At 39.7% G+C, this 26,068-nt stretch overlaps 2 protein-coding genes across 4 annotated transcripts; one reads left to right on the forward strand and one right to left on the reverse strand.

Moving 5' to 3' along the window:
• Nucleotides 1-203: 203 nt before the first annotated feature.
• LOC114468587 (calcium-binding mitochondrial carrier protein SCaMC-3-like) lies at nucleotides 204-11,632 on the reverse strand. Of its 3 annotated transcripts, none has more exons than XM_028455569.1 (12): nucleotides 10,902-11,632; nucleotides 8,284-8,407; nucleotides 8,004-8,091; nucleotides 6,516-6,627; nucleotides 5,279-5,437; nucleotides 4,943-5,095; nucleotides 4,697-4,810; nucleotides 4,254-4,421; nucleotides 2,310-2,460; nucleotides 2,024-2,241; nucleotides 1,762-1,912; nucleotides 204-1,697 (listed from the first exon to the last, which is right to left on the reverse strand). In XM_028455569.1, the coding sequence occupies exons 1-10, from the start codon at nucleotides 11,082-11,084 to the stop codon at nucleotides 2,054-2,056; spliced, it is 1,440 nt and encodes a 479-aa protein (XP_028311370.1). In that variant the 5' UTR covers nucleotides 11,085-11,632; the 3' UTR covers nucleotides 204-1,697; nucleotides 1,762-1,912; nucleotides 2,024-2,053. The 3 variants fall into 3 exon arrangements, with proteins under 3 accessions (XP_028311370.1, XP_028311372.1, XP_028311371.1); XM_028455571.1 differs by having other exon boundaries at nucleotides 11,329-11,631; XM_028455570.1 differs by lacking the exon at nucleotides 10,902-11,632 and adding an exon at nucleotides 10,756-10,810.
• Nucleotides 11,633-15,255: 3,623 nt separating this feature from the next.
• On the forward strand, nucleotides 15,256-25,804 carry gps1 (G protein pathway suppressor 1). The gene is made up of 14 exons (XM_028455568.1): nucleotides 15,256-15,466; nucleotides 17,013-17,105; nucleotides 17,959-18,140; nucleotides 18,219-18,383; nucleotides 18,705-18,840; nucleotides 18,913-18,990; nucleotides 19,073-19,133; nucleotides 19,206-19,291; nucleotides 20,188-20,282; nucleotides 20,352-20,457; nucleotides 20,545-20,625; nucleotides 21,388-21,525; nucleotides 21,605-21,739; nucleotides 25,730-25,804. Exons 1-14 carry the CDS (start codon nucleotides 15,434-15,436, stop codon nucleotides 25,802-25,804), a joined length of 1,464 nt encoding a protein of 487 aa, XP_028311369.1. The 5' UTR covers nucleotides 15,256-15,433.
• The last annotated feature ends 264 nt before the right edge of the window (nucleotides 25,805-26,068 follow it).

The following is a 26,068-nucleotide window of genomic DNA, read 5'->3' on the forward strand; positions in this document are numbered from 1 at the left end:
TACAGAGCTTCCTTTGGAAGCTACCATGGTAGGAAACACTTGCTTAACATTAAAGAACCATAAAACTGATTGGTTTCTTGAAACTACATTTCATCACAAATTGTATCCCCTGTTTAAGTGTCTTTGATGAACACTGATAGTAGAGTCTGTTCAATTGTTCCTTAGTTTTCAGCTGACAGGTTTGAGACAGCAAAACACAGAAAAATGTTCAAACAGTTTATTCTGGTAGCAGCGCCATCACTTAAAGTGCACAAACACATTCAAAGTAGGCAGAGGTTCTGCTTCACAACATGCTCAGAATCATGCATTCATGCTTTCACTACTGTTACTCCATGCTCACACGCAGCAAGCATTCTGCATTTTCAAGTAGTGACGTCTCCGTACAAAAGCATTACAATATAGATCATGTACAGTATGTCTGCTTGATATGAAAATAATAGACATTCATAGCGACACTTCTTTATGCGAGGCCCAGTCATAGAATCTCACTAATAAAATGAACTTCATTCAAGGTTAAATGTGGTTTGTTTCTTCTTTTAGCTTTAAGACAAGTGTCAAAGATCACCGAGCAAACCACAGGAGGAATGCGTCTCTGCAGAAACATAATAATCCCAAGATAAACAGCGCTGTTTATCCACAGGATGATCAAACAAACAGGCTTACTAACACTTCACATACCGTAAAAACGTGTGCCTAAACGCCACACACGGGTCCCTGAACACAGCATTCACACTCTCACTATCAAAGGCTTTTTGGCTGAAGCTCCAGTGCAGGAAACAGAAGAGGATATAAATATATTCTGAAAATATATTCAAGGCAGAACTATAAACACCCTCTGATCAGGTCACATTCTGCATGTTAGCGCTGGGTGTTAGCATGTGTGACGTTAGCCTGCTTTGAGGACTCCTTCAAGCTTCTTAAAATACAAGATAAGGACCAGCAGAATAAAGACAAGCTCATTACTGTAGGAAGTGATTTATAATAAAACATGTTATTTCCTGTGGGTGTTTTCAGTGAGTTGAAGCAGCTTCAAATTCTGCTTTTCTTTACATCAGTCATTGTGTGATCTCATGTCAACTGAAGCAGGATTCACACATAAAAATAATCAGGATAATTTAGTCCTGATTCTCCTTTGAAAATTAAAAATGGCAGATTATCTTCTGTACATGATTATCATCTAAAAGGATCATGTGGTCTGAGTGTATTTGTCCTGATAATCTGCTCTGAAAAGGGGCGGGGCCAACAATTGTAAATATTAAACTTAATATCTACGACCAAAACCCCTCGCGTGTGTGAAGAAAGCCGACGACTCCTGACTCCTGATTCATGATTTGTGGCGTGGAACGGAATGTAACCAATCAGGAAGCAGCTAACTAAGAAACACGTAATGCTGGGTAAGGTAACTCGGAATTCAGCAATTCCAAGTTTAAAATTCTGATCACTGAGTTCAACCGAGTTCAGCAGCAGCACATGGAGATATCTCAAACATGGCTGACCGCTAGAATACCTGATTTTTCCCCCTGACTTTCCCAAGTAGGAGCTCCAACTTCAGGTGGTGTTCAAAGTCACTTTTTCAAGTAGGAAGTTGGAAAATCCAGAGTTCTGAGTCGTTTGGAATTAGCTAACAGTCGATCACATTGTTAGACCTTGTTTGACCACATGAGATTTCTTGTCTTGGATGAAAATCTGAGGTGGGACTGAGAGAGAGAGAGAGTGTGAGTGAGTGTGAGTGAGTTTGTGTGTGCGTGTAACGGATAATACCTGTAGATAATAACTGTAGAGAATCCATTAGAGTGAGGCTACTTTAACTGGGACAGTGTGTTGAATGTTGAACGTGAAGAGGGACAGACGATCATCAGAAAATCAGATGGTTAACTTGTCACATGTTCTTTGAAAGGCTTCAAAACTGACTCTGGAAGAATGGTTAGGAGGAGGATGGAGGTCAGTGAGAAGCACATGGACTAAAGGTGTGCTCTACATGTTGACCTGACACAGAATCTGGACCTGACGGTGCACACAGTACCTGAGAACAGTTCAGATCCTCCGCAGGTCTCTAAGTCTTGTACTTCACCCCAAGGATCTTCTTCATGTGCTCGTACACCACGTAGGAGATGCTGACCGCAGGGATTACTTTGAGGAAGTTGGGCGTGATTCCTCGGTACAGGCCCGGCACGCCTTCCTGAGATATGATTTGCTTAAACTGGCCCAGCATGCTCAGCCTGGGCGTGGCCTCTGTGACGGCTGCAAGGAGAGAACCAATCGTAACAGCTCTGCGATCATCATTTGACATCAGCATCACCGCAGCTCACCTTGGGCCTGCATACGTGTGCGGATCAGAGCCAGAGGATAGGATGCCAGCTGACCACAGGTACTGGACACGGTCCCACAGCCCAGGAGGACCAGAACCCCAGGATCTGCAGAGCTCACACAATACGTCTGCAGCCAGGCATTCTTCAGAGTCTGAGGGGGCAGAGCAGATTTGGCACAGACCAAAAACAACACTGTTGCTGAAGCATTAGCAGCAAGGAAGGAATGGAAGAATTGATGACTGTTAATGCCTAAATTAGTGAGATTATACAATATTAATTCATGGGAGAATAAACAGACACAATCATTAGCTTTACTTTATTAAGGAAGAGACATTAATGAATAACGGAAGTTAGCGTGATAAGTGGAATCATGCTTTGTAGTACAAGCCCAAAATGACAACAAAAATAACTAAAATTAATCATTATTCTAATGCTGACATAAACGTTGATCATCACATTTTTGTGGCCTCACTGTGATGAAAGTTAATCATCCCTGCAAAAAATAGACTTCACACAAAGTGTGTTTTATCTTTTTGTGCGTTTCCACTGAGTAAAGTACCTCCTCCGTGGTACTGGTGCTGCTTTTTTTAGTACCTCCTCTGTTAAGGTTCTAAAAAAAGCAGCCCTGGACTGAAAAATGTGATGTTGGCACAAAGCAGACACTGATTGGGTCTGAGAATCATCACAGTGTAGAGTCATCAACTCACACACAAAGAGGAAGCATTTGGTCACCAATGATTTTTGTTGGTGATCTTGTGAGGATAGCAGCAAAAAAGTGCAATCCGTGAAGTCTGGCAGTTTCGCATGTCAGATTGGTGCTCAATGGAAACGCTCCGAAAAAACAATATCCGGTCCAGAAAGCGAGGATTGCGGAGCCCTGTAGAGCCGATACCACCAATGGAAATGCGCCAAAAGTGTGTTTCGGTCCACATTCGGCCCCTGGGGGCCACAGTTGATGATGAGAAAGATTGAAACACTTAACACATTGTGAGGAATGAGGACATTTAAGAACGCTGCAGGATGTTTGGGAAAATGAGGACATCTCATAACGTCCTCATTTTTCCAACTGACCTCCTTTAGTAGGTGTGTAATGATGAAAATCATACAGATACAGTACATACTGGATCTGTAAAGTCAAGCTTTCGTCAACTTTTACATCTTCCTACATCCTCCTCCTGCTAAAGGAGATCCAAAGTTGCTCCCAGGCCTCCTGAGAGATCCATGTAACCCTTTGAATAAAATTCCCATTGATTGGTATTTGTTAGATAACATTTCAGCAAAGTGTAATGACATAAAAACAGAAATGAAACGGAAATGTGTAAACTAACGTAAAGATAACATGAAAATGGGGAAATTCTAAAACAGAATTGAAGAGGACTAAAACAATAAGTCAGAGGCTCTATATTCCACTTTCAGTAAAGCAGAAAAACCCTCAGATATAAAGGTTTTTTTTGTGAAATATTTACTAAACATAGGAAAAGTTCAAGGATGTTTTACAGCTCGACAATTTGTATTGTAAGCCCTTCATGGAAATAAGACTCTCCAGCATCATGCACGGGCCGCACAGCACCCCTAGAGGCCAGGTTGTGTCATTCTTCAAGGTGTGGACAGGTGTGTTCTCCATAGAGGAGGGACGAACTTCCTCATTATTCAGAGCCGTGGCTCAGTAAAGTTAGCCTGCCTGACTGAAGAGCTGCAAAGGGATTTCATTAGCATTAGCCACACTAGCATCGTGTCTGCGACCGGACCCTGCTTGCGATGTCAAACACTTTCCATTGACCAATAGACTTTCCATGTTTTCTTATCGTAGCTCATGGCCGTGCTGTCCTCCAATCAGACTGAACCGCTGAATCTTAGGGACATGCCCACAACAGCGTGGGGAGCTAAACGCTCATCTGAAAAATCAGGATCCTTGACCAAAACGCAGCAAAAAGGGAAACAAACCTCGTACACAGCCAGGTCGATGCCGGCATAGGGGATGATGCCCAGAGTGTTGGGTAAGTATCCTCTGTAGAAAGCTCGCACTCCTTCTGTCCTGAGGATCCTCCTGGCACAGTCAGCCACGCCAGAATACTGACCTGTCCTCCTGATCGTTAGACGAGTCTTCAGCACCTGCACACAGAGAACAAACCACCATGTTGGACAAACAAGGGTCAAACCACAACGTCTGTCTGTGAGTATGAGTCTGTAGGTCAAACTCTGTAGGTCAGTGTCTGTAGATCAGCATCTTGTCTGTATGTCAGCATCTGTAAGTTAGTGACCGTAGGTCAGCGTCTGCTGCAGTAACATGTCTTTCACTCGCTCCATCAACACCATCACAGACCAGTGAAGGATCAGATCAATGTGTAAAAGTAGAAACAGATGGCACTGGTCCACTTCTCACTCACCTCCATGGGGTAGATGAGGGTTTGGGCTATAGCTCCTGCCAGAGAACCAGCGATAAACCTCTCCTGGACCCTCAAACTGCCTCCTTCTTTACTACCTCGGATTAGCCACTTGATCTGAGATGAAAAACAGACAGACAGACAGACATGAGCAGTAATGAACCTCTAACACAGCGAGGTGTTCCTTAGAGGCTTCCACAGGTTCAGAACAGGACTTCAAAGACTTCTCGACATAGATCATGTACTGACCTGTTCGTAGGCCATGAACTTGATGGCAGATTCTGGAGCGATCTTGAGGACGTTGATTCCATTCCCCCTCCACAGTGATCGGACCCCCCCCTCCTGAACCATCCCTCTGAGACCAGACCACAGGTTGGTCCGTCCTGACTTAGAGCCATGAACCTGAGGACACAGATGCTGGAAGGTAAACTGGGAATGTGTTCAAGGTGAGTGGGGTTAGTGCGTATCCAAAAACAACAGGAAGAGGGTGACACACTGAGAAATAAAGTGATGAGTAATCAATGAAGCATTAGATGTTGTGGGAGAACAAGTAAACTGGGAATGTGGGTGGGGGACTTAAAGCACCTGCAGAAAAACTTTGAGGCGGTCCAGAGGAGCAGTCCCGGTCCTGGACACGGCCCCCGCCATGGCTCCCGCCATAAGCTGCCTCCACACCAGCCCAGAGCGCCGCTCCTTCTCCGAGAACTCATCTGGAACAGTCAACTGTTCCCCGATGTCAAACATCTGTAGGAGCATCACATTAAGCACACACTCACTCCATCTCCTTTGGATGTGGGGTCTCATCTGTGGGTTGGTCCATCAGTGGGATAAAGTTCTTTAAACATGACACATAAGGTAATACATCTGAATATAGATAAGGTTTGATTTTTAGGTTCATTTCAGAGAACATTGATATCACATTTGATGTTTTTTTGAGCAGCATAGGGAAATAACCTTATGAAGTACTGAGGACACATTGACATACGTGACCAGTTCAGGCAGTGCACCGGTGATACTTGTGAATGGGACGTGGGACTGTTTTGTTAATTTATTCAGTGTGTTTTACAGGCAGGTTTAACAGTCAGCTTTACAAACAAGAGCACAATATTTGTAAAACATTGTGTGCATTCTAGATCCAAATGTTAATATTTGTTTATATTTGTGGCCATATCAGCCTGTCATTGCCTGATCTCGTTTAATCGTGGAAGCTAAGCGGGGCTGGGCCTGGTTAGTAGTTGGATGAGAGACCACTGAGATTCCAGGTGCCACAGTGGGGGACAGTCACTCCAGTGACATCTGTCATTGAGTCCTTAGGCAAGACACTATGGCTGCCTCACTTCTGTCAGTCTGCCCCAGGGCAGCTGTGGCTACAATAGTAGCTTACCACCACTAAGTGTAGAGTGAAAAAACAATGCCTTAATTCTGTAAAGTGTATTTGAGTGTCCAAAAAAGAACTATATAAAGTTGATGTATCATTATTATATTTTGATGAATTCAGTGTTCATTGATCAATACATTAAATTACTTAAAACATTTAAAGCTTTAATTGACCAATTTCTTTCTTGATCGTGTCTTTACTATTCATAACGCTGCTGCAGATGCCCTGTTCCCTTTTTTTTTGTTGTTTTAGATTTCCTCACTTTGCTCAGATGATCATTGGCTTTCAACCTGTCAAATAATATTGTTTCTTCAAATCATTTAATTAATTCATCTGTTCTTACTTTTGTCTCCCTGTTTCATGCAAACACTATCTGGAACCTGAGTGTGAGCTCATTCTCTCTGCAGCCCAACGTGTGAAACTCTCTCCAAAGCATCGACTCACGTGAGAATGTTTCCAGTGGTGGACGATCTCCTCCATGTTGTGCAAAGGGTTGAACAGGAAGTGATCCCGCCATTCGTTCCAATCAATGGTCAAAGTTCCGTCCTTGTCCATACTGGGAGAAAAAGTTTCACTGTTACTATGTTCTCTGTTCATCTATGTTTGTGATTACATTATATTATTATCATATATTAATACATCATTCTATGTTATACTTAAAGCTGCTACACCCAACCATTTTATTTATCAGATAAAGACAGTGTATGCCTCATTGATCAATAAATCAAAGAATATTAGCTTGAATAAAAGGCTGAAATTCCCATTTGAAAGTTTGTTTTAATCGGTTTGTTGACATTTTTGCGCATTGCATTGTGGGATGTGGAGTTGCCGGGAAGGTTTCATAGAAAGGTTTTTACTTCATTCTGACATCATGAGGGATACCGGGAACAAACTAGTGTGAAGATGGTGTGAAGAGAATCACTGTCAGAGTAAGAATGAAGCAAAAAAACTTCTACAGGACTTCATATCCCACAATGCAATGCACGAAGATGTCAACAAGCGGAGTGTTTACGGTGGAGATATAAAAAGTGTTAGGCAGCAATTTCAACCTTTTTCTTTCTTTTTGGAGTAAATAATGTTATATTCCTTAATTAATTTATGAGGCATACACTGATTTTATCTTGTAAAAAAATATATGTAATAATTAATATCATAAAACAATTACATTATATTCATGTTTGTGTGTGTAACAATTGTAAATACACATTTATCTGTTGTTGCTGTTTCAGTTAAATGAGTATTATTATATTGTTGTTGTTGTTATATTATTATTACAATTTATTTTAATATTATTATTCTACTCTTGCTATTTGTATTTAATTTATCTATTCCCAATGTGTGAAGCGCTATTATCTTATCGTCTATTATCAAATTTTATCTCATAATTTGGTAACATCCAGTGTGAATAAAGTCCAGAGATTCCCTCCTTGGACATTACATCAGATTGTAACAAACAATCTGCTTCTTTCTCTTTTTCTGCAAGAAATTGAAATAAAACTTCAAAGACAAAACTTTGTTTACTACAATTGTGTGAGTTTAGCACATTTTTCACTCCCACCGTCCAACCAGATTAGGCAGAAATATTTATGTCTGTGTGCATTCCCTGTATTGAACATTCATGACAGTAACTATTGAAGGGAGTTAACCTTTGATCATGTAGCTGATAATAACGTGAAGTCCATTAAGTGTTCCCACTAAGGGCTTTGCAGCATGTGGCCTGGAATGCCAATACAAAGCTAGAATGAAATGGAAACCATCAGCAAATGCTGTTAATGATGCAGTGACACTGGAACCAGCAGAGGTGTCTGTATCACTGAGTTACATCATCGGCCTTTTGACTAATTGACTTCCACTTCTCCCTTCAGAGACTGTGACAGCGCTGTTAAAGGTTGTTGGTTCCGAGGACTCCCTCTGTAGTTTTCACACACTGACCTCTGCAGGATCCTGGAGGCCTGCTCTGTACTAACTTCCACGCCGAGCTGACGCAGCGAGTGCTGGATCTCCCCAACATCGATTCGTCCTGTAGGCCACAAGAAAAAGCTCTGACCATCTTAAAGTATCTGCAACATTTGGGTTAGATCCAATTCCGAGGCATCAGGAACGAGCCCTAAGTCATGATGCAACCTCCACCATACTTCAGTATAGAGATGGTGGGACATGAGATTCACTTTTACTCATCAGGTGTGAACACTGGAGCATTTAATTTGCTCACCGTCATTGTTGCGGTCAAGGCTGTGGAACATGAGCCTCAGTCTTCTCTCATGATCTCTGAGGTACTGAGAGAACTCCTGGAAATCCAGCAGACCGTCCTGGTTTGTGTCGCTCTCAAGAACGATCTGTGTGTGCAGAGAGGAGAAGAGCACATGCACACAAGGTAAAGGTGGGACCGAGGGGGGCGATGGGGTCAGGCACTGAGCTCTCACAAAGGGACAACAACCCTGATCGTGGAAAATAGTTGAAAAAAATTGAATTTACATTCTTAAATAGAGAAATTTAACCCTTAATTTCTCCCTCTTCATTAAAAATCGTGTTCCGCCTCACAGGCATGTTTTAGGACAATATCACATTTATAGAGGTGTCCTGATCCGATATTGATATCGGATATCGATCTGATATAAGCCAGAAAACAAATATCGGATTTTATCAGACTGCATCTATATTATATATATTAAATAGAAGAATACTGTAGATATTATATTGAAGGTTAAAATGCATGTAACCAATTGGTTAATAATAAATGGGTCAGTTTTTCTCATACCTACTGTTGCTGACTATTGTTATCTGTTTGAGTAGCATCACTTGATCAAACCTTTTCTAACATTCCACACTACAAAATACGTAATAAAAGTATGTATGATTCGTGCTGATATCGGGACATCCCTACACATTTACGTACTATTTTTCATCAAAAAACGTATGTAAAAAACCATATCGTCGATCCTTACTCCATTAACCTTATTCATCATGTTTGATACAATTTCAGGAAGTTTAATATCCAGTATCTAAACAGGGAGAGATCATGAAACGGAAACTAAACGGAAAAAGCCTGAAAAGAAATTAAATCAGCTCTACTGTCTGGAGAATGTTACTGAGCAGATTTAGATACAAATGCATGCTCTTATCATTAAGGGTACAGAAACCATTATTCATCAATGTCACTGACTTATATCTGTGCTCAGAAATACAGAATAATTCTCATCTGAAAAAAAAATAAATCATAAAATAAGGCTCATAATTGAGAAAACCACCAAAATGTTCAGGATAAATCACCAACTTTGTATGAAGTATGGATCATTTCATGACCACATTAATTATGATAATGATAATGGTGATGGTGATGATGATGATGGTCGCCGGCTCAGATCAGGTCATCTTGTCTCCTCTAATCATGATTTTTATAATGTGAAGGACTATTTGTGCCGTGGTCTGTGTGGACTGTTGTTTATGTGAAAAAAATAATTCTGTTTAAACCGTCCCATAAAGGGACATTGTTTTCTCACATATTCATGGATGTAAACTGAACATATCAATATTCAGATGAATAAAGTTTCAGGATTCTCTCTACATGTTACACCTAAATGTGCTCCAAACTCACAGAAATCCGACACTTTTTGTTTGGATGTTGTCGGTGTCATAGTTACTTTATATCATTAATACGTAGAAGTGCAAACAAGGCACATTAATGTTAAAATTACTCATTTTCACCCATAAAATCCATGGCTCACTTTAGATCAAACTGCTCCACATTTGAACTAAATAAGTTTAACACTCCTGGTCTAATGTAAAATATCTGATGGTTTATTTGAAATAAGTCAAATAACTCTACTCACGTTGAGGTAAAGTACAATTCCTGAAATATTTCTGCTCAGTGAACAAAAAAAGTGTTTAAAAAGTGTTCACCAAATCTATATGTTTGTCCTTTTCATCTTTTAAAATTGATTAAAAACAAACAGACAGACTAGCAGAGATCACATGTTAGGACTGATCATTATGTGAAGACTAGAGCAGGGGCTCTCAGTTATTTGGATCCAGGGACTTCTTGACTTCTTACATGCAGGGATGTCAAAATCATTTTAGTACAGGGGCCAAATAAGTGGCAGTTTGATCTCAAGTGGGCCACAGATTTTATGTGGGAAAACAAGTAATTTCTACATTATCGTGCTATAGTTTGCAACATCCAAACAATAAGTGATAGATATCAGTCCCAACAAGGTCTTCACTTTAAATTTCCAAGATTTTGTGACGAATTTGATTTTGTGCCAAAACTCGACGAGAAAGGTCTTTTAAAGCTGTTGCGCTCCCTTGACTCTGTGGAGACTATTAAAAAGCAGTTAAAGACTTCCTTTTTAAACAGGCTTTCCAGAGCCAATAGAGCTGCTTTTATGATTGTGTTTTTGTTTTGAATTCCATTGTGTTCACTGTAATGCACTTTGTGACCTCTGTCTGTGAAAAGCGCTATATAAATAAAGTTTATATACTTACTTAGTTACTATTCAATTAAGGGAAATAATATGTAATCATTTAAGGAAAATGTAAGGATTTTGATTCTTTTTTTCAACTGTTTGACATTAAAAATAACTTCATTCATGCAATATAAGCACAGGGAAAACTGTGAGCCCCTGCAAATATTGTTCAGTTTCATTTACACAGTGATTCATGTTTACTCTGTTATTTTTGCTTTTACCTGCAGATGCTCCAAAGGGCCGAATTTAGCCCCCGGGCCATGAGTTTGACACATGTGCCTTACATTGAGAACGTTATTTATTGGTTTATTCGTTATTTATATTGGATATTGTGTGTGTGTGTGTGTGTGTGTGTGTGTGTCCTCGCCTCCTCCGCCTCCCCCCGCACCAAGCCCCTGGCCTTCAGTCCGATCCTGAGCTCGCTGACGTCCACCCTCCCGTCCTTGTTCAGGTCCAGCTGTTCGAACAGTTCTTCGTACCTCCTCTCCCGGTCTCCGGTGTCGTTTCCTCCGCCTGTAGGTCCACATGTGCGTTCCTCGTCCTGGCCCATATGAGAGGACACGAACCGGACCAGGCGGAGATGCTGGAAGGAAAAGCTGAGAGACCAACTCACCGACGGACGGACGGACTGACGCAGTGCCGTGAGAATAATCTCCGTGTCCACTACATTTCTGCACCGACTCGTTGTTAATCCGTGAGCCGCTTCCTACCACGGGACGCCATTCACTGACCTCTAAAACGTCCGGTAATCTGACCCGGTGTGTGCGTGAGTGTGTGTGCGTGTGTAACGGTACCGGTGAGCAGCAGCAGCAGCAGTCTCATCCGCACGTTCACGAGAGTTCTGCGTCACAACGTGAGCGAGGCATCCCCGGCGCGCGCTCCCAGCGGGGGAAACGAGTTCACAGCAGCTGTGCGTGTGCGTGTGTGTGTGTGTGTGTGTGTGTGCTAATAAAAGAGATGATCAAATATTACCAGAGCTGGACAACACACGATACGATAAGTGACGAGATGATGAGTTGACCAGATTAATACTGTACAATATTTTATTGAAAGTGTCTAGAGATACGTTAAACGTAGCCATAGCCCCCGGAAATGTGTGTGTTTACACCGTGCGAGGATGGCCGAGTGGTCTAAGGTGACGCACTTAAGGATTCTTCGTTCTGCTAATATGAGTTTGAATCCTACATTTGACATATACATTTTTACATATTTAACACGGTAAATTCCATAACCGAGAAAAATATTCATTTTAGGGTATTTCCTGGGTTACGGTTAGTGCTACAATAAAAGGGGTAGCTAAAAATAAATATGAGCAAAAATACAAATGACGGAACTGTAAGTCACGTGATGCACTTTATGCATAGAGTGGCAGGCTATGAATACGTTTAACGTATCCGTAGCCACGGCCTATTTTACTTTGAAAAGGCAAAAGAAAAAAAAAGAAAAAAAAAACATTGATTATTATTATTATTGATTTGGATGCTACATTATTATTGTCAAATTAATAAATTAAAATGTAAATGACTTTGAACTCTGTATGAGCTTTTCAAGTTTCAAACTAATAAAATAAACAAAATAAAAAATAAAATAAAGAATAAAATAAATAAGACTTTTAAAGTGAAGTGAATGAGCAAAACTGAAACTAGAAGCACACAGTTGATATATGCCAATCATCATCATCATCATCATCATCATCACATCCTTAAATATCCCCAAGGGGTTCTCAGCTGGTGTCACCCTTGGAACCACATTTTGCAACGGTCATTAAATCATGACCCACTTTTCTTTTTTTTTTTTTTAGAATTTAACCAATCAAATTTAGTGTTTCAAAATAGCTGTTGAAAACAGGCATATATAACATTTAAAAAAAAATATATATATATATATATATATAAAAAAATATATATATATATATATATATATTTTTATGTGCACCATGCATTTCAAAGCATGTCTATCAAAAGAAAAGTTTATTTCAAAATAAAAGACAAGTCCAACATGAGAGAGTATTTATCTATTTTTGAACAGCTATCCGCGACCCACCAGTTGAGAATCGCTGGTCTACACGCCATAAACTGTTTTATGGTCCACACACACTTTTTTGCTGAGCTGTTTGGGCAGTAACATGCCTCTGCTACATCAGGTCTATTAGAAGAAGTAGAAAAAAGAGCAACAGTCCCACCCTTTGCGAAACACCTCAAACCCTCCAACGATAAATGTCGTGATATTTTTATATGCTGAGACAGCTCACATAACATCACACTGTGCTGCTGTTTACATTCACTCATACCAACTGAATAACTAAATATAAACTTTGGCCCTGTTTGAACCATAGACTGTAAAAAAGAACAAATGCTGAGGACTTGTTTCAAAGTACTGAGTAGAGGCAGATATCAACAGAGGCATCAAGGAACTGTGACACGGGTAGGACAAAAAAGCAGTTGTATACAATAAATAATATATTTAAAGATGACCCCAAAAAAACACAAAAACATAAAAAAATATACAAAAATAACCTGTAAAACACACAAACTTGGTTGTTTCCTGTTAACGCTCTGATTGGTCAATATTCTAATGCTAACATGAATGTTGATCATGTATCCCTCAGATCAGATACAATCACAGTTTTATGGTTTGTGATAAAAGTTGCCCATCTATATGTATAGTTTTATATCCAAACACTAAATACTGAAGCAGTGCTGCTGGTAATTGACTGAACAAACGACAGCTTATTGCTATTAATAGCAGGAATAATAAGGATGAAGGTGAAGTGCTGGATCAGCAGATACAGGATAAGGAGAGAAGAACAGATGATCATTACAGTTCAGGGTGCACATTCACTGAGGATGGAAGTTAAACATCTGATTAAAATAGTGAATGGTATAAGATAAAATCAAGTTGATTCCAGAATGCTAAAGAGTGTGCGTAAAAACACATAGAGAGAACCAGCCTTTTTCTTAGTTTGGAAAAGTTTATTTAGCAGCTGAAATCATTCAGATTACTCCTGTGCATCAATAAACAGAGGACTTACTTTTCTCACTACAAAACCTACCTTTACCTTTCCTTTACCTCTCTCATTTTGCCTGGCCTGCTGTTGTATGTATCTATCTATGAAGCAAGGAACATCTCTTTGTATGTGTGTCTGTCTGTCTGTGTGTGTTCCTCAAATATCTTAGCACATCAGGATCAGACTGACCAGAGAGTTTCAACATGGCTGCTGCTTGGTTCAAGCGTGTGCAATGTCGGATTTGTTCGGACGCCCCACCCCCACGCCCCATCTCCTGAGTTGATGGACTCAGGGATTATGTCATCAGTCCTAGCTTTACAGTGATGATGTCATCCCTATGTTCTAATAGTCCTACCTCTTAAAAGCAAAGTTAGACATCAAAGCATCAAAGCAAAAGCCCAGGCTTGTAAAAGCAAAGTTTAATATCAAAGCAAAGTTAGACATTAAATCAACAAAGCAAAAGCACAGGCTTGTAAAAGCAAAGTTTAACATCAAAGCAAAGTTAGTCATTAAATCAACAAAGCGATAGCCCAGGCTCGTAAAAGCAAAGTTAGACATCAAAGCAATAGCCCAGGCTCATTAAAGCAAAGTTAGACATCAAAGCACAGTTAGACATCAAAGCACAGTTAGACATCAAAGCACAGTTAGACATCACAGCAAGTAGCGATGCCACCTGTCATGAAAGGCTTTGAGATGCAGAAACACCTAAAGTGCGAGCAACGTGCCAGATGCATGACCGTGAACAGCGTGTGGCTCAAATATCTCTGCGGTTCAGGGACAGACAGAGCTGAGACTTTCAACTTGGTTGTTGCTTGGTTCAAATGTGTGCGACGTCGGATTTGTTTGGACTCCAAGGATACTGTCAATAAGCCTGTGTTGAGTTTGATCACACGGAACAGTTAGTCGGGTTAGAGGCAGCCAGTGGGCGCACCAGAGCCAATCACCCTGTGGGCAGCGGGGCAGTGGGTGGATGGTGTCCGGCCGGGGGGCAGCCTATCCCGGAATGGGGCACCGTGGTGGCCTGGGGCTGGGGTGCCGTTTGCGCAAGCGTGCACGCGTGTGTTTTTATTCAAAATTAAATTTGCATTAGGAATTAAGTGTTTATAAGGTCAGTTTAAAGATGATTTAACTTTTATTCTGAATTAAAGAGGAATTAAAGCTCCCATGTAAACTATCCATGAAAAAGCTACTTATCCTCCCACTTTTCTATTGCAAGATATACTTCCTACGGGCACGTTGCACTAGTACAACTAAATGACAATAAAGGATGGTTAGATTTTATTTCATTTCAATAGACAAATCCATAGCAGTTTGATCTTAGATGAACCGCAGATTATGGTCAGGAAAAATGAGTAATAGGAAAATTACGTTGTCAACACGCAAAACGACAACAAAAAACACCAAATCAAAAATATACAATGTGACAAAGACATTTACAAAAAGACACAAAACGACAGCAAACGAATAAAAAGTACTCCCAAAACACAAGAAACGACAATAATAAACATAACACAACAACAAAATGACCATACAAAAACGGACAAAAAAAACTTGTTTGTTCCTGAATTAACGCTCAGAAACTATTTTTCCTTTTCGTGTTTTTTTTTTTTTTACATATTGACATAAGTACTGTTATAAATATTTAACAAGCGTCATATGGTCGTTTTACATTTAAATATCACGTCCCAGGAGCTCTGTCGTGAGAACTACGAGTGAAGGAAGTGACGTCGTTTATGCATGCGTTGAAACGATCGAGTGCTTGAAAATATCCGGCAGTGACAACCCCCTGTATAATTCTGAGTTAGATTAGCGGCTGTAGCGCTGCAGTGGGCCATTGCCTACACCTGTCTGAAGAATCCTGGAAAATACAACATAAAATAGTAGATTATAACATGCCTTTACCTGTGCAGGTTTTCAACTTTCAGGTAAGCCAAATGTACTCACGCTAACCGCTAACAGCAGGAGTCCTTTGAGCTAGCCTGTAGCATGCTAGCCTCGGGTTCCAGCATCTGGTTGTAGAGGTCGATAGATGCAGCTGAGGTTCACATTCATGATTATGGATTTTCGGGGTGATGTAATCGCAGAAAATACATTAAATAGCGACAGTCTGGTACGGAGTGTCGCTGTCGACAGAGACCAGAACTCAGAAAGCTAACGAGCTGCTAACTGACGATAGTAATTTTTTGTTGTTGTTGTTTGATGCAGTAAAACTGCAGCAAAACTTCAACATCAACACACTAATTGAATGTTTAGGTGTTTGCTCGTATAGATGAGTATGTATATGAGACAAATATGTAGTTTTGGACTGCTATGATCGAAGGCAGAATAACAGTTCTAACGTTTCGCGGATAAACGTCTGTTTAAAATGGAACTGTTAGAAATGACTCTTGGCTCTGTGTTCAAAGATCACTGAAGCCAGATGAAGATGATCAGCTGTTAAATGATTCATTTAGCTGCATGCCCTGACTCCTGAGAGAACGTGACTTCCTGTTTTTAGCAGCTCGTGACAGGTAGCATTAGCTCAGTCTATGCTTCATAATATCAACTTGAGAGCTTTTTCTTATTCTTACGAATGTTTCCGTCACGACGGCATCTCAGCCCAGTGGATGGAGCAGGGCTTTCTAACCAACTGTTACAAAGGAAAAACATCACTGTCTGTCACATCATCATGAGAAGTACTGTTACCTTTAGGTCACTGAGGGTCACTATCGCCATTCATGTCAGCATTAAAATAATGACCAAACTGAGCATGCGTTTTTTCTGTCATTTTGTGGTTGTCTTGTGTCTTCTGCAAGAAATTTTGTCATATTGCGTTTTTGGAATATTTAAAAACAGATTAAAAAAAAAAAAAAAAAAAAATCATGTCAAATAGCATTTATTTTTATCATTGTGTTTGCATTAGTTATTGTTTTATGTTTTTGGATTCATTTTGTGTATCTTTCTTGTTGTTAACAATGTTTTGTATTTTTCTTTTGTGATATTGTGTATTTTTGTTGCTATAATGTGTGTTTTTGGAGTAATTTTGTGAAACTGTCGTTTTGCATATTTTTTATTGTCGTGTATTTGTGATTTTGTACATTTTTTTTCATTTCAATTGGGCTTACAGTTGTTTGTTTTTTTATTTTGGAGTCATGAAGTGTGTTTAGTTGTCGTTTTGTATATTCTCTTCCTGTTTGTGTGTTTTTATTGTCGTATTGTGTGTTGTATGAGTAAGTTTTTGCATTTATGTTGTTATAGTTTGTTTTTAGAATCTTTTTTTTTTGTTTTGTTTGCATGTTGCCCTCAGTTGGAGGAGATGCAATATGCAGTCTTACATCAGTTAATTCCCCCCTGTTTTGGACTGTGTTGAACATGAAGGACATTAATGTAGTTCTTTCCCATGGTGATGATGTGATGTGACCTGTGCAATGTGTGCTCACTTAACTTGTGTGTGTTTGTGTTGAACCCTCTCCTTCACTCACTGTGTTTCAGGGATCTGTGGAGCCCATGCAGATCGATGCAGACCCTCAGGAGGACCAACAGAATGCTCCTGACATCAACTACATCGTGGAAAATCCCTCTTTGGTACTGACTTTTTAGAACAGTTTACCATCAATACCAATAGGGCTGTCCCGATACAACTTTTTCACTTCCGATATGATACCGATATTGCAGCCTTACGTATCGGCCGCTACCGATATTGATTCAATATCAGCATGAATCATAGATACTTACTTATTTTATAGTGTGGAATGTTAGAAAAGGCTTGATCAAGTGATGTTACTCAAACAGAGAACAATAGTCAGCCACAGTAGGTTACTTTGTTGGAGTGTGAACCACAGTCACCTGTGGTTCACACTCCACAGGTGGATAGAAGCGCTGGAGCGGAAAATTTTATCGGAGAACTTACTGTATATCGGTGATTTTAGATGCAGTCCGATAAAATCCGATATTCATTTTCTGGCTGATATCAGACCGTGACACCTCTACCATCAAATGAGGAGATGGCTCTAAAAGAATGAATAATAACACATTTTAAAATGCATTTTAGGGCATTTCAGCAGCACAGTATTTGTCCTCTAACATGCTCATACAGGTTTTCGTACTAAACTATCATCCATAGCTAACCACAGTGACCATGTTTTGATTATAAAAGCGTTCTGGGCCACTATTATTATTATTATTATTATTACTTTATTAATTCAACGATGTGGACTAACAGACTAACCCTCATGCAACTGTCAACATTATTCAACATTGGGTTTGAAAATGACAGCAGAGCAGCATTAATTCTCAAGTTAAAACATAATACGATGAATTATTGTAACTAAATGTGATGTAAGAAATGAATAAACCTGAGCTCAGATTGTATCTTCTGATCCTGTTATAGATTATTGATGTTTTAAGGAGAAGTTTGTGTGTGTTTGTGTGCGTGTAGGACCTGGAGCAGTATGCAACCAGCTACAGTGGGTTGATGCGCATAGAGCGGCTTCAGTTCATTGCTGAGCACTGCCCCCAGCTCCGTGTGGAGGCTCTGAAGATGGCGCTCACCTTCGTCCAGAGGACCTTCAATGTGGACACTTACGAAGAGATCCATCGCAAACTCACAGAGGCTTCACGGTATTACAGACTATTTCAAACTCTGGGTGACCAAACAAGGCTGCAGATCCTAACTTGTCTTCTTTTTTAACTCCTCAGAGAAGTGCAGGCTGTGCCTGACACGGTGCCTGAAGGTGGCGCTGCTCCTCCACCTTTAGACTCAGCCTGGGCTGAATCCACCAGGAAGAAGGCTTTGCTGAAATTGGAGAAACTGGACACTGATCTTAAGAACTACAAAGGAAACTCCATTAAAGAGAGCATCAGGTAGAAGTGTTTTTTTTAATTCTCATGCTGTTTCTAGACTTTGCTTTTTGTCATTAGTGATGTCGGTGACTGCAGCAGCTACACAGATGCTCACTTTCTGCTCTTCCATTAAAAAAGCTTTTCTAAACTAAGCAGATACACTGGAGAAGTTTTCCATAATCTCTGTTTATTGTTAGTGTGAGTTATATTAGGAGAAGAATGTTTGATCTTATAATACATTTGCTTTGATTTATTATCGCATGACATTCATAGTGTTCTGTTGTTTTCTCTTCATAAGAATATTCAAAGTGAATATCATTTTCTTTTCTGTGTCCTCTGCAGGAGAGGCCATGACGATTTGGGCGATCACTACCTGGACTGCGGCGACCTCAGTAACGCCCTGAAGTGCTACTCCAGAGCCCGAGACTACTGCACCAGTGCTAAGCATGTCATTAACATGTGTCTGAATGTCATCAAGGTACAGCACGCTGCATTCTTCACGCTCTGTAACACAAAGACTCCAAGATGTGACTTCTCTATCTGTTTCCAGGTCAGCGTTTACCTTCAGAACTGGTCCCATGTGCTGAGTTACGTGAACAAAGCAGAATCCACTCCAGAGATCGCTGAGGTGAACAGCAGCCTCATGCTTTGCTCCGTCCTCAGACAGAGAACGTCTTGTGTCTAACGTCAAGTCTGTTTGTCTTCTATAGCAAAGAGGAGAGCGTGACAGCCAAAACCAGTCAGTGCTCACCAAGTTAAAATGTGCAGCAGGTGAGTTTGCCTCGTGCGTTCTGACTCGTGTGGATAGACTCCTGTGACTGTTATCCTCCATGTGTGTCGTAGGCTTGGCAGAGTTGGCTTCAAGAAAATACAAACCTGCTGCCAAGTGCTTTCTACAGGCGTCCTTCGACCACTGCGACTGTCCAGAGGTGAGCTCGGGGACTCAAATGAGCCGCTGATGTATCTACAAGAGCTTTTTCTAACAGCATTTAAACAAAGTGTCGTTTGAAAGGAAATCAAAGGAAATCCAGGTTTGATATTTTCTGCATCATCGCCCAATCAGGGCGAAGTTGTAGTTTTATAATTAAAGTACAATAATTAAAAAATTATGGAGTAAGTCCTAGCAACACAAGGTTTCAGTTTGACATGGACAACAAGCGGCCCGGGGGCCACAGGCAGCCCTCGTACTACTTTAGTCAGGCCCTCTCCCAAAATAAATGCACAAAATGACATTAAAAAACATACAAAAATACAGCAAAATAAACAAAAAGACAAGAAAAATACTACAATAAAAATGTTCAGGAAAACATAGAATACACAAAATGACAACAAAAGTACACATAAATAACAGAAAATATACAAAAGGCCAATTAAAATACACAGAAATTAGTCTAAAAATAGACAAACAAAATGCACAAATCACAGAAAAAAAGAAAAAATTACAACATAAATGCAAACAAAGCCTTTGTTTTTTTGTGTTAATGCTCAGATTGGTCATTATTCTGATGGTGACATGAATGTTGGTCATGTGACCCTCAGGTAAAAGTTGCCCAGCTCTACTTTAGGAGACGCAGCACCCCCACAAACCCTGGCAGCCCTAGAAAGAGAAACTGGATAATGTTGTTCAAATGGTGTCAGATGAAAACGAGATGTTTAATGCTCCCTCCGATGTGGAACAGTTGTGTGATGCTGCTGTTGGTCACAGTGATCAATAGATGTGTGTAGCAGTGAGGTGAAGGCAGGTGTGAGCACTGCAGAGGTTCACCTGAGAAATGACCTACCAATAAGCATAACCTAAGGTTTGTGTTTCTGTGCTGTGTTTCAGCTCCTCTCTCCCAGTAACGTGGCTGTCTATGGAGGTTTGTGTGCTTTGGCCACATTTGACAGACAGGAGCTGCAGCGCAATGTCATCTCCAGCAGGTAGGGGTCCCTAGTTGATTCTGTTTCTGTGAAATTAAACTCTGCTCAGCAGCTTTTTCTCTGCTTCAGCTCCTTTAAGTTATTCCTCGAGCTGGAGCCTCAGATTCGTGATATCATCTTTAAGTTTTATGAGTCCAAGTACGCGTCGTGTCTGAAGCTGCTGGACGAGATGAAAGTAGGAGAGAACCCTTCTTTCTTCTTCTTTTTCTTCTTCTTCTCTGGTGTTTGTGGTCATTGACTCAGGGTGTGCTCGTGATTTCAGGATAATCTTCTGTTGGACATGTACCTGGCACCACACATCAGGACTCTATACAGCCAGATCAGAAACAGAGCCCTCATTCAGGTGAGACATGGGACTCATCAGACATGCATTCATGCATTTATTCATGGGGGGATGAAGGGGACTTGAAGCAGCGTAAAGGACGCCATCATAATGAAGCTTCACTCTGCTTTAACTAGTACTCCACACTCCTGTTGTTTTCCTGCTAGAAAGGTAGAATTACATTGAACAGTCTTTTTCAAATCAATATGAACAAAATGAATTTATTTAAAAACAAAATCTGATTTCCAGAGATGACAGTTGATCTAAAAAGTCACCAAACAATAAATTACAGGATACACTTAATGCTTAAAGCAACTTACATTTTGTCAGACATATACAAAAATCCGTTTGTGGCCATTTTGAGATTTTTATGACTAAATATGTATTTAGTATTTAGTATTATGTATTTTTTTTTACTGTACAAATTTAAAAAATATTTTTTTCTAAAATAAGGAAGAAAAAACCAAAAAGAAAATAACATAAAATGGAGAAGTATTGTAAAATAAATGAGATTTGTATATTTTGTCTTTGAGGGGGGGTGGGGGTTACTCTCCCACACTTTGAAAACTTCTGATATAAATAATACAAATAATTACAACACTTTTAAAGAATCAATGGTGTTTTGCTGCCTCCTGCTGGTCAGTTTTGGGCTCTTGTCTTTTAGGAAATATTTGTTGCTCCCCCGCCCCCCAGTGGACATATGAACAGCAGTAGCTTTTGTAGAATTTTTTTCTTGTTGTACTTTCTGAGTGTGTGTTATTGATTTGTGTTGTTTTTGTTCAGTATTTCAGCCCATATGTGTCTGCAGACATGACCAAAATGGCTCAGGCTTTCAACACGACAGTAGCAGCTCTGGAGGACGAGCTGACGATGCTCATACTGGAAGGTCTTATCAACGCACGCATTGACTCACACAGCAAGGTGATTAAAAAGGCACACGGCCAAATGTGAGCTGATCAGACAGACGGAGGAGTTCAGTTTATTCTCTGCTGTTGAACAGATTCTGTACGCCCGGGATGTGGACCAACGGAGCACAACCTTCGAGAAGTCGCTGCACATGGGCAATGAGTTCCAGCGACGAGCCAAAGCCATGATCCTCCGAGCTGCAGTACTCCGCAACCAGATCCACGTCAAGGTACTTTGATATGCTGCACAGAAACAGGAAGGACTCTGCTGATAGTTTTCATCCTCAGCAAATTAAAGAAAGAAATGTAACAAACCTGAAGCTGCAGTGAGCTTCATAAATCCATCAATTTAAATACTAGTTTATTTATATTTTGGTAAACACAAGAAACACTTATCCAGTAAATCAGACATGGGCGACTGGCGGCCAATATTAGACTTAAGGGCAGTAAATGGCTCCCAAATTAAACACACAAAATGAGAGAAAAGCAGACCAAACATTAGCAAAAATAGACCTTATTACACATAAGACTACTAAAAATATAAACACAAATATTCATTAAAATAACTCTCAAAACAACAACAAAAATGCACAAGCTGACTCTAAAAAAAGACAACATGACAGATTGGTCATTTTTCTAAATGCTGACATGAATGTTGATTACTTTTTTATGATAAAAGTTGTCCACCTCTGATCTAAATAAAGTTATAATTTAAATAAAGCTAACCTTTCTGCATGATAAGAAACCAGACAGCTCTGATCTGTGGACCGTCACCACTTAACAAAAACAAACTGCCACTTTCATTGTCCAATGATTAAACCTGTGATGTTAAAGGTTTTAGTTTTTATTGTGTTTGAACAGAAGTGTCAGCAGATAAATCCCACGACCTTGAAAGCACTCTGACAAATACTGCAGAGCAGCTTAAAGAGTAACAAAAACATTTATTTCCCCTCCTAAAAGCAAATTTATTTAGCAAGAAGTAGTGTTGTTAATTGATTCTTGTCCAACTCTTGACATTTTGTCGTATTTTGTTGTAAAAATGTAAGAATGACTGCCTTCTATGGGTTGAAACCCGGCTATTACAGTTGGTGAATTTTGCTTCAACGTCACTTAAAATTGTGCTAAATAACAAAGCTACCCTCAATACTTTATTGATAACAATATTAACTCATTCACTGCCAGCCATTTTCAGAGCAGCCAACCTCATATTGCCAAGCTTTCGAGATGATTTTCACTGATCTTTCAAGACCCACTGAATATTTTTTCCTATGACAATCTGAAATCTCAGATTCAGAAAGATTAGACTCTGTACTTTCATCAGAAAATGTGTTTTTGTTTATAGCTTGTTTCCTTCTTCCATAATCAGTGGTGGAATAGAGGCAAGTTTCACACAAATCACCAGTTTCACAAAAAGCTGAGAAAAAAGGCTTTTTCTGAAAAAACCTGTCATTGACTTTGAAGCAATTTTTTTGGCTTTAGTGACACCTCAACATTGGTTTCCTTCTATAAAACTACAAAAACAACACTGAGACCAGGGTTTTGATGGCAACATTATTCTTATTTTGCTATCTGGGTCAGAATTGAATGGTTTGCTTACTGTATTTTGGCCTTCCTCCAAGTCTCTCCCCCCGTCATTCTTCACACACACCACTTCCTCCTTCCCCCGGTCATGCTGAGTGTCGCCGCTTACCCTGTTTTTTGATCATTTTCTCTCACCATCGCGACACTCTCAATAGTCCACTTAGTTCTACACATGCTCTGGTCGAATGTGAGCTGCTGGGAACTTCAGCATCAACTCTCGAGGCGCCATTTTCTGTCTTGTAAACTCTTTTCCTTTCCCTCTGAGCTCTGCCCATCACGGGTGATCTTGAGGGGATTTCAGAATCACTAACATACATCTGTAACTTATCATTCCAAACTGGTAAATTTCTTGACAAAATGAAAATGGCTAAAGTTGTGCCGCTGTACAAAACTGGGGATAGAAAACAATTCACAAATTACAGGCCTGTGTCTTTACTTCCACAATTCTCTAAAATTCTAGAAAAACTATTCAATAACAGATTAGACAATTTCATAAACAAATTAATTACTTTCTGAATTCAGAGCAAACAGTTAAACATTACTGGCATTAACACAATCAATTGAGGAGATCACAAACGCTATAGATCATAGTCATCATTCAGTTGGAATATTCATAGACCTTAAAACAGCTTTTTGACACAATCACAACATATTAATCAATGAACTTGAACTGTTTGATGGGATCAGGGGGATAGTGTTGCAATGGGTGAGAAGTTATTTAACTAACGGAAAACCATTTGTGAAATTGGGGGAATATTAATAGTCATGTTTGGACATTGCTTGTGGCAACCCCCAGGGGTCAGTATTAGGTCAGAAATTGCTCATACTATATATAAATTACATTATGCAAAGGTTAAAAAATATTCATAGGTGGCAGCCATCCACTTCGACTAGTTGGGGTTAGTGAACAGAAGTGCAAACAGAATGGAAAAGAAGGATTGTCCATCAGTGTCCCAGACTAGTTGAGCTGGGAACTATTGGTCAGGAACTGCCTCCTCCAATATCAAGACACCTGAAACAGAAAAAAGAGCGGAGGGCGAGGAGAAGGCACAGACTGCAGGAGCACATGACACACTCGTTCCTAGTGGTTAGGTTAATCAGAATCAGAATCAGAAGCAGAATCTTTTATTGACCAGGTACAGTTTAGAACAATACGAGGAATTTGACTAGGTAGTTGCAGTGAAAGGAGACACATCAACACACCGGAGCAGCCATTTGCGGCGCCTAATATTGATATTAAACGTTGTGTGGCCTCACACATGCTCTGATGCTACCATTACAGACAATGTTTTGTCTTGTAATGGGCGCACTTAGTGATCTCGATGATCTACGATCAATACAAGATCACTACAAGTTGAAGCTTGTCCGCTTGAATTATCTGTACTATACACACACCTGTGAGGTGGGATGGATTATCTCTGCAAAGGAGAAGTGCTCACTAACACAGATTTGTGAGAAATGGGTATTTTGTGTATATAGAAAATGTTCAGCTCATGAAAAATGGGAGCAAAAACAAAAGTATTGCGTTCATATTTTTGTTCAGTGTATATGTAAATATGTAACTGTTTTTGTGGTGTGTTTAATTGTTAATTGTAAATTTTTAAAAAGTAATACTTTAATGAAATCATTTTAAATACTGTCTAAAATAATAATAAAACTTACGGATAATAATGCATAAAAATTGGATATATATATATATATATATATACACACACACACACACACTCAATCAGGCCAATTTGCAATGCTTTATTCTTTACTTTTCACATTAAGACTCAACTGCTTCTCTGATTAGATCAGCATAAATCATCCTATTTTGGATAAGGTGGTTTCCATTTTTCTAACGAGACGTTTCAGCTAATTCCATAACACCAAAGCTGTAAATTGCAATTGGCAGGGTTGTGATTTGATGTATTTGATGTAATTAAAGTAGTTTAAAATAAAGAAAAAGTTCTTTAAAAAAAAAAAAAAAAAAAAATTCACATTAATGAAATATACAAAAACGGGGACAATCTACAACATTGACAATCAAAAACCAAATAGATAATAAACTAGAACCAAAATAAATCGGGTAACTCTACACACATTTTTAAGTTTGAGAAAATATTGGCTGCAAGTTTAGAATGTACAAACTTTATATTATTTAAAAATGTTTTTAACTCATTAAAAATGTGACAAACATGGCTTTGATTTTAAAATATCTGCATTTATGAATAAAAAAAGTCTTGGTTGTACAAATGATTTGTACCTTTATCCTTAAATTTGAAACCAAACTTAATGTCACCAAAATCAAAATCTTCCATTAAGTTTCCTGTACGTATCGTCTTGTGACAGCTGGGAATGGAATGGAAATGTTTGTGACGTTTTTGGTGTCTTCTTACGTCAGTGTTAGCCCCGCCCCTTTTATGAGAACTAGCACCTGTGGTTCTACACTCTGTGGGAGTAGGTTGGACTGAGATAATATAGTTAGTTATAGTGAGTATTGACTAGCTAGTTAGCCTAGCATAGATTGTAGATAGTATAGACTGGGCGTGTCTTAACTGCCCCACCCATAATCAAGGCATTTTTTTGAATTAGGAAACAAGACGACGTTGTGCCGTCTGTATTTATCAGTTCTGTCCTTGTCCGTCTCTCCTCAGTCTCCGCCCAGAGAAGGCAGTCAGGGCGAGCTGACTCCTGCCAACAGTCAGACCAGGATGAGCACCAACATGTGAAGAGCTCTGTGCTCACCGACCCACTGAGGACCAGGGCATGCTTTGGTCTGTTTGAGGAGGACAAAGAAATAAACACAGCTGCCACAGATTAACGTTGTTTGCTTTGTCCTTTAATGTTTGTAGAGAGTGAAGGGCAGGGATTCTTCAACATTTATCAATTTATTTCAAATAGAAGTCAAAAACAACATCCTGTCTTCCTCCAAACCCTTGGACCTTGATTCCTGAATGAAAGGCACACTTCACTTTCATCAGAAAAGAGGACCT

The sequence above is a fragment of the Gouania willdenowi genome, chromosome 8 (genome assembly GCF_900634775.1).
Source record: "Gouania willdenowi chromosome 8, fGouWil2.1, whole genome shotgun sequence".
Classification (NCBI taxonomy): domain Eukaryota; kingdom Metazoa; phylum Chordata; class Actinopteri; order Blenniiformes; family Gobiesocidae; genus Gouania; species Gouania willdenowi.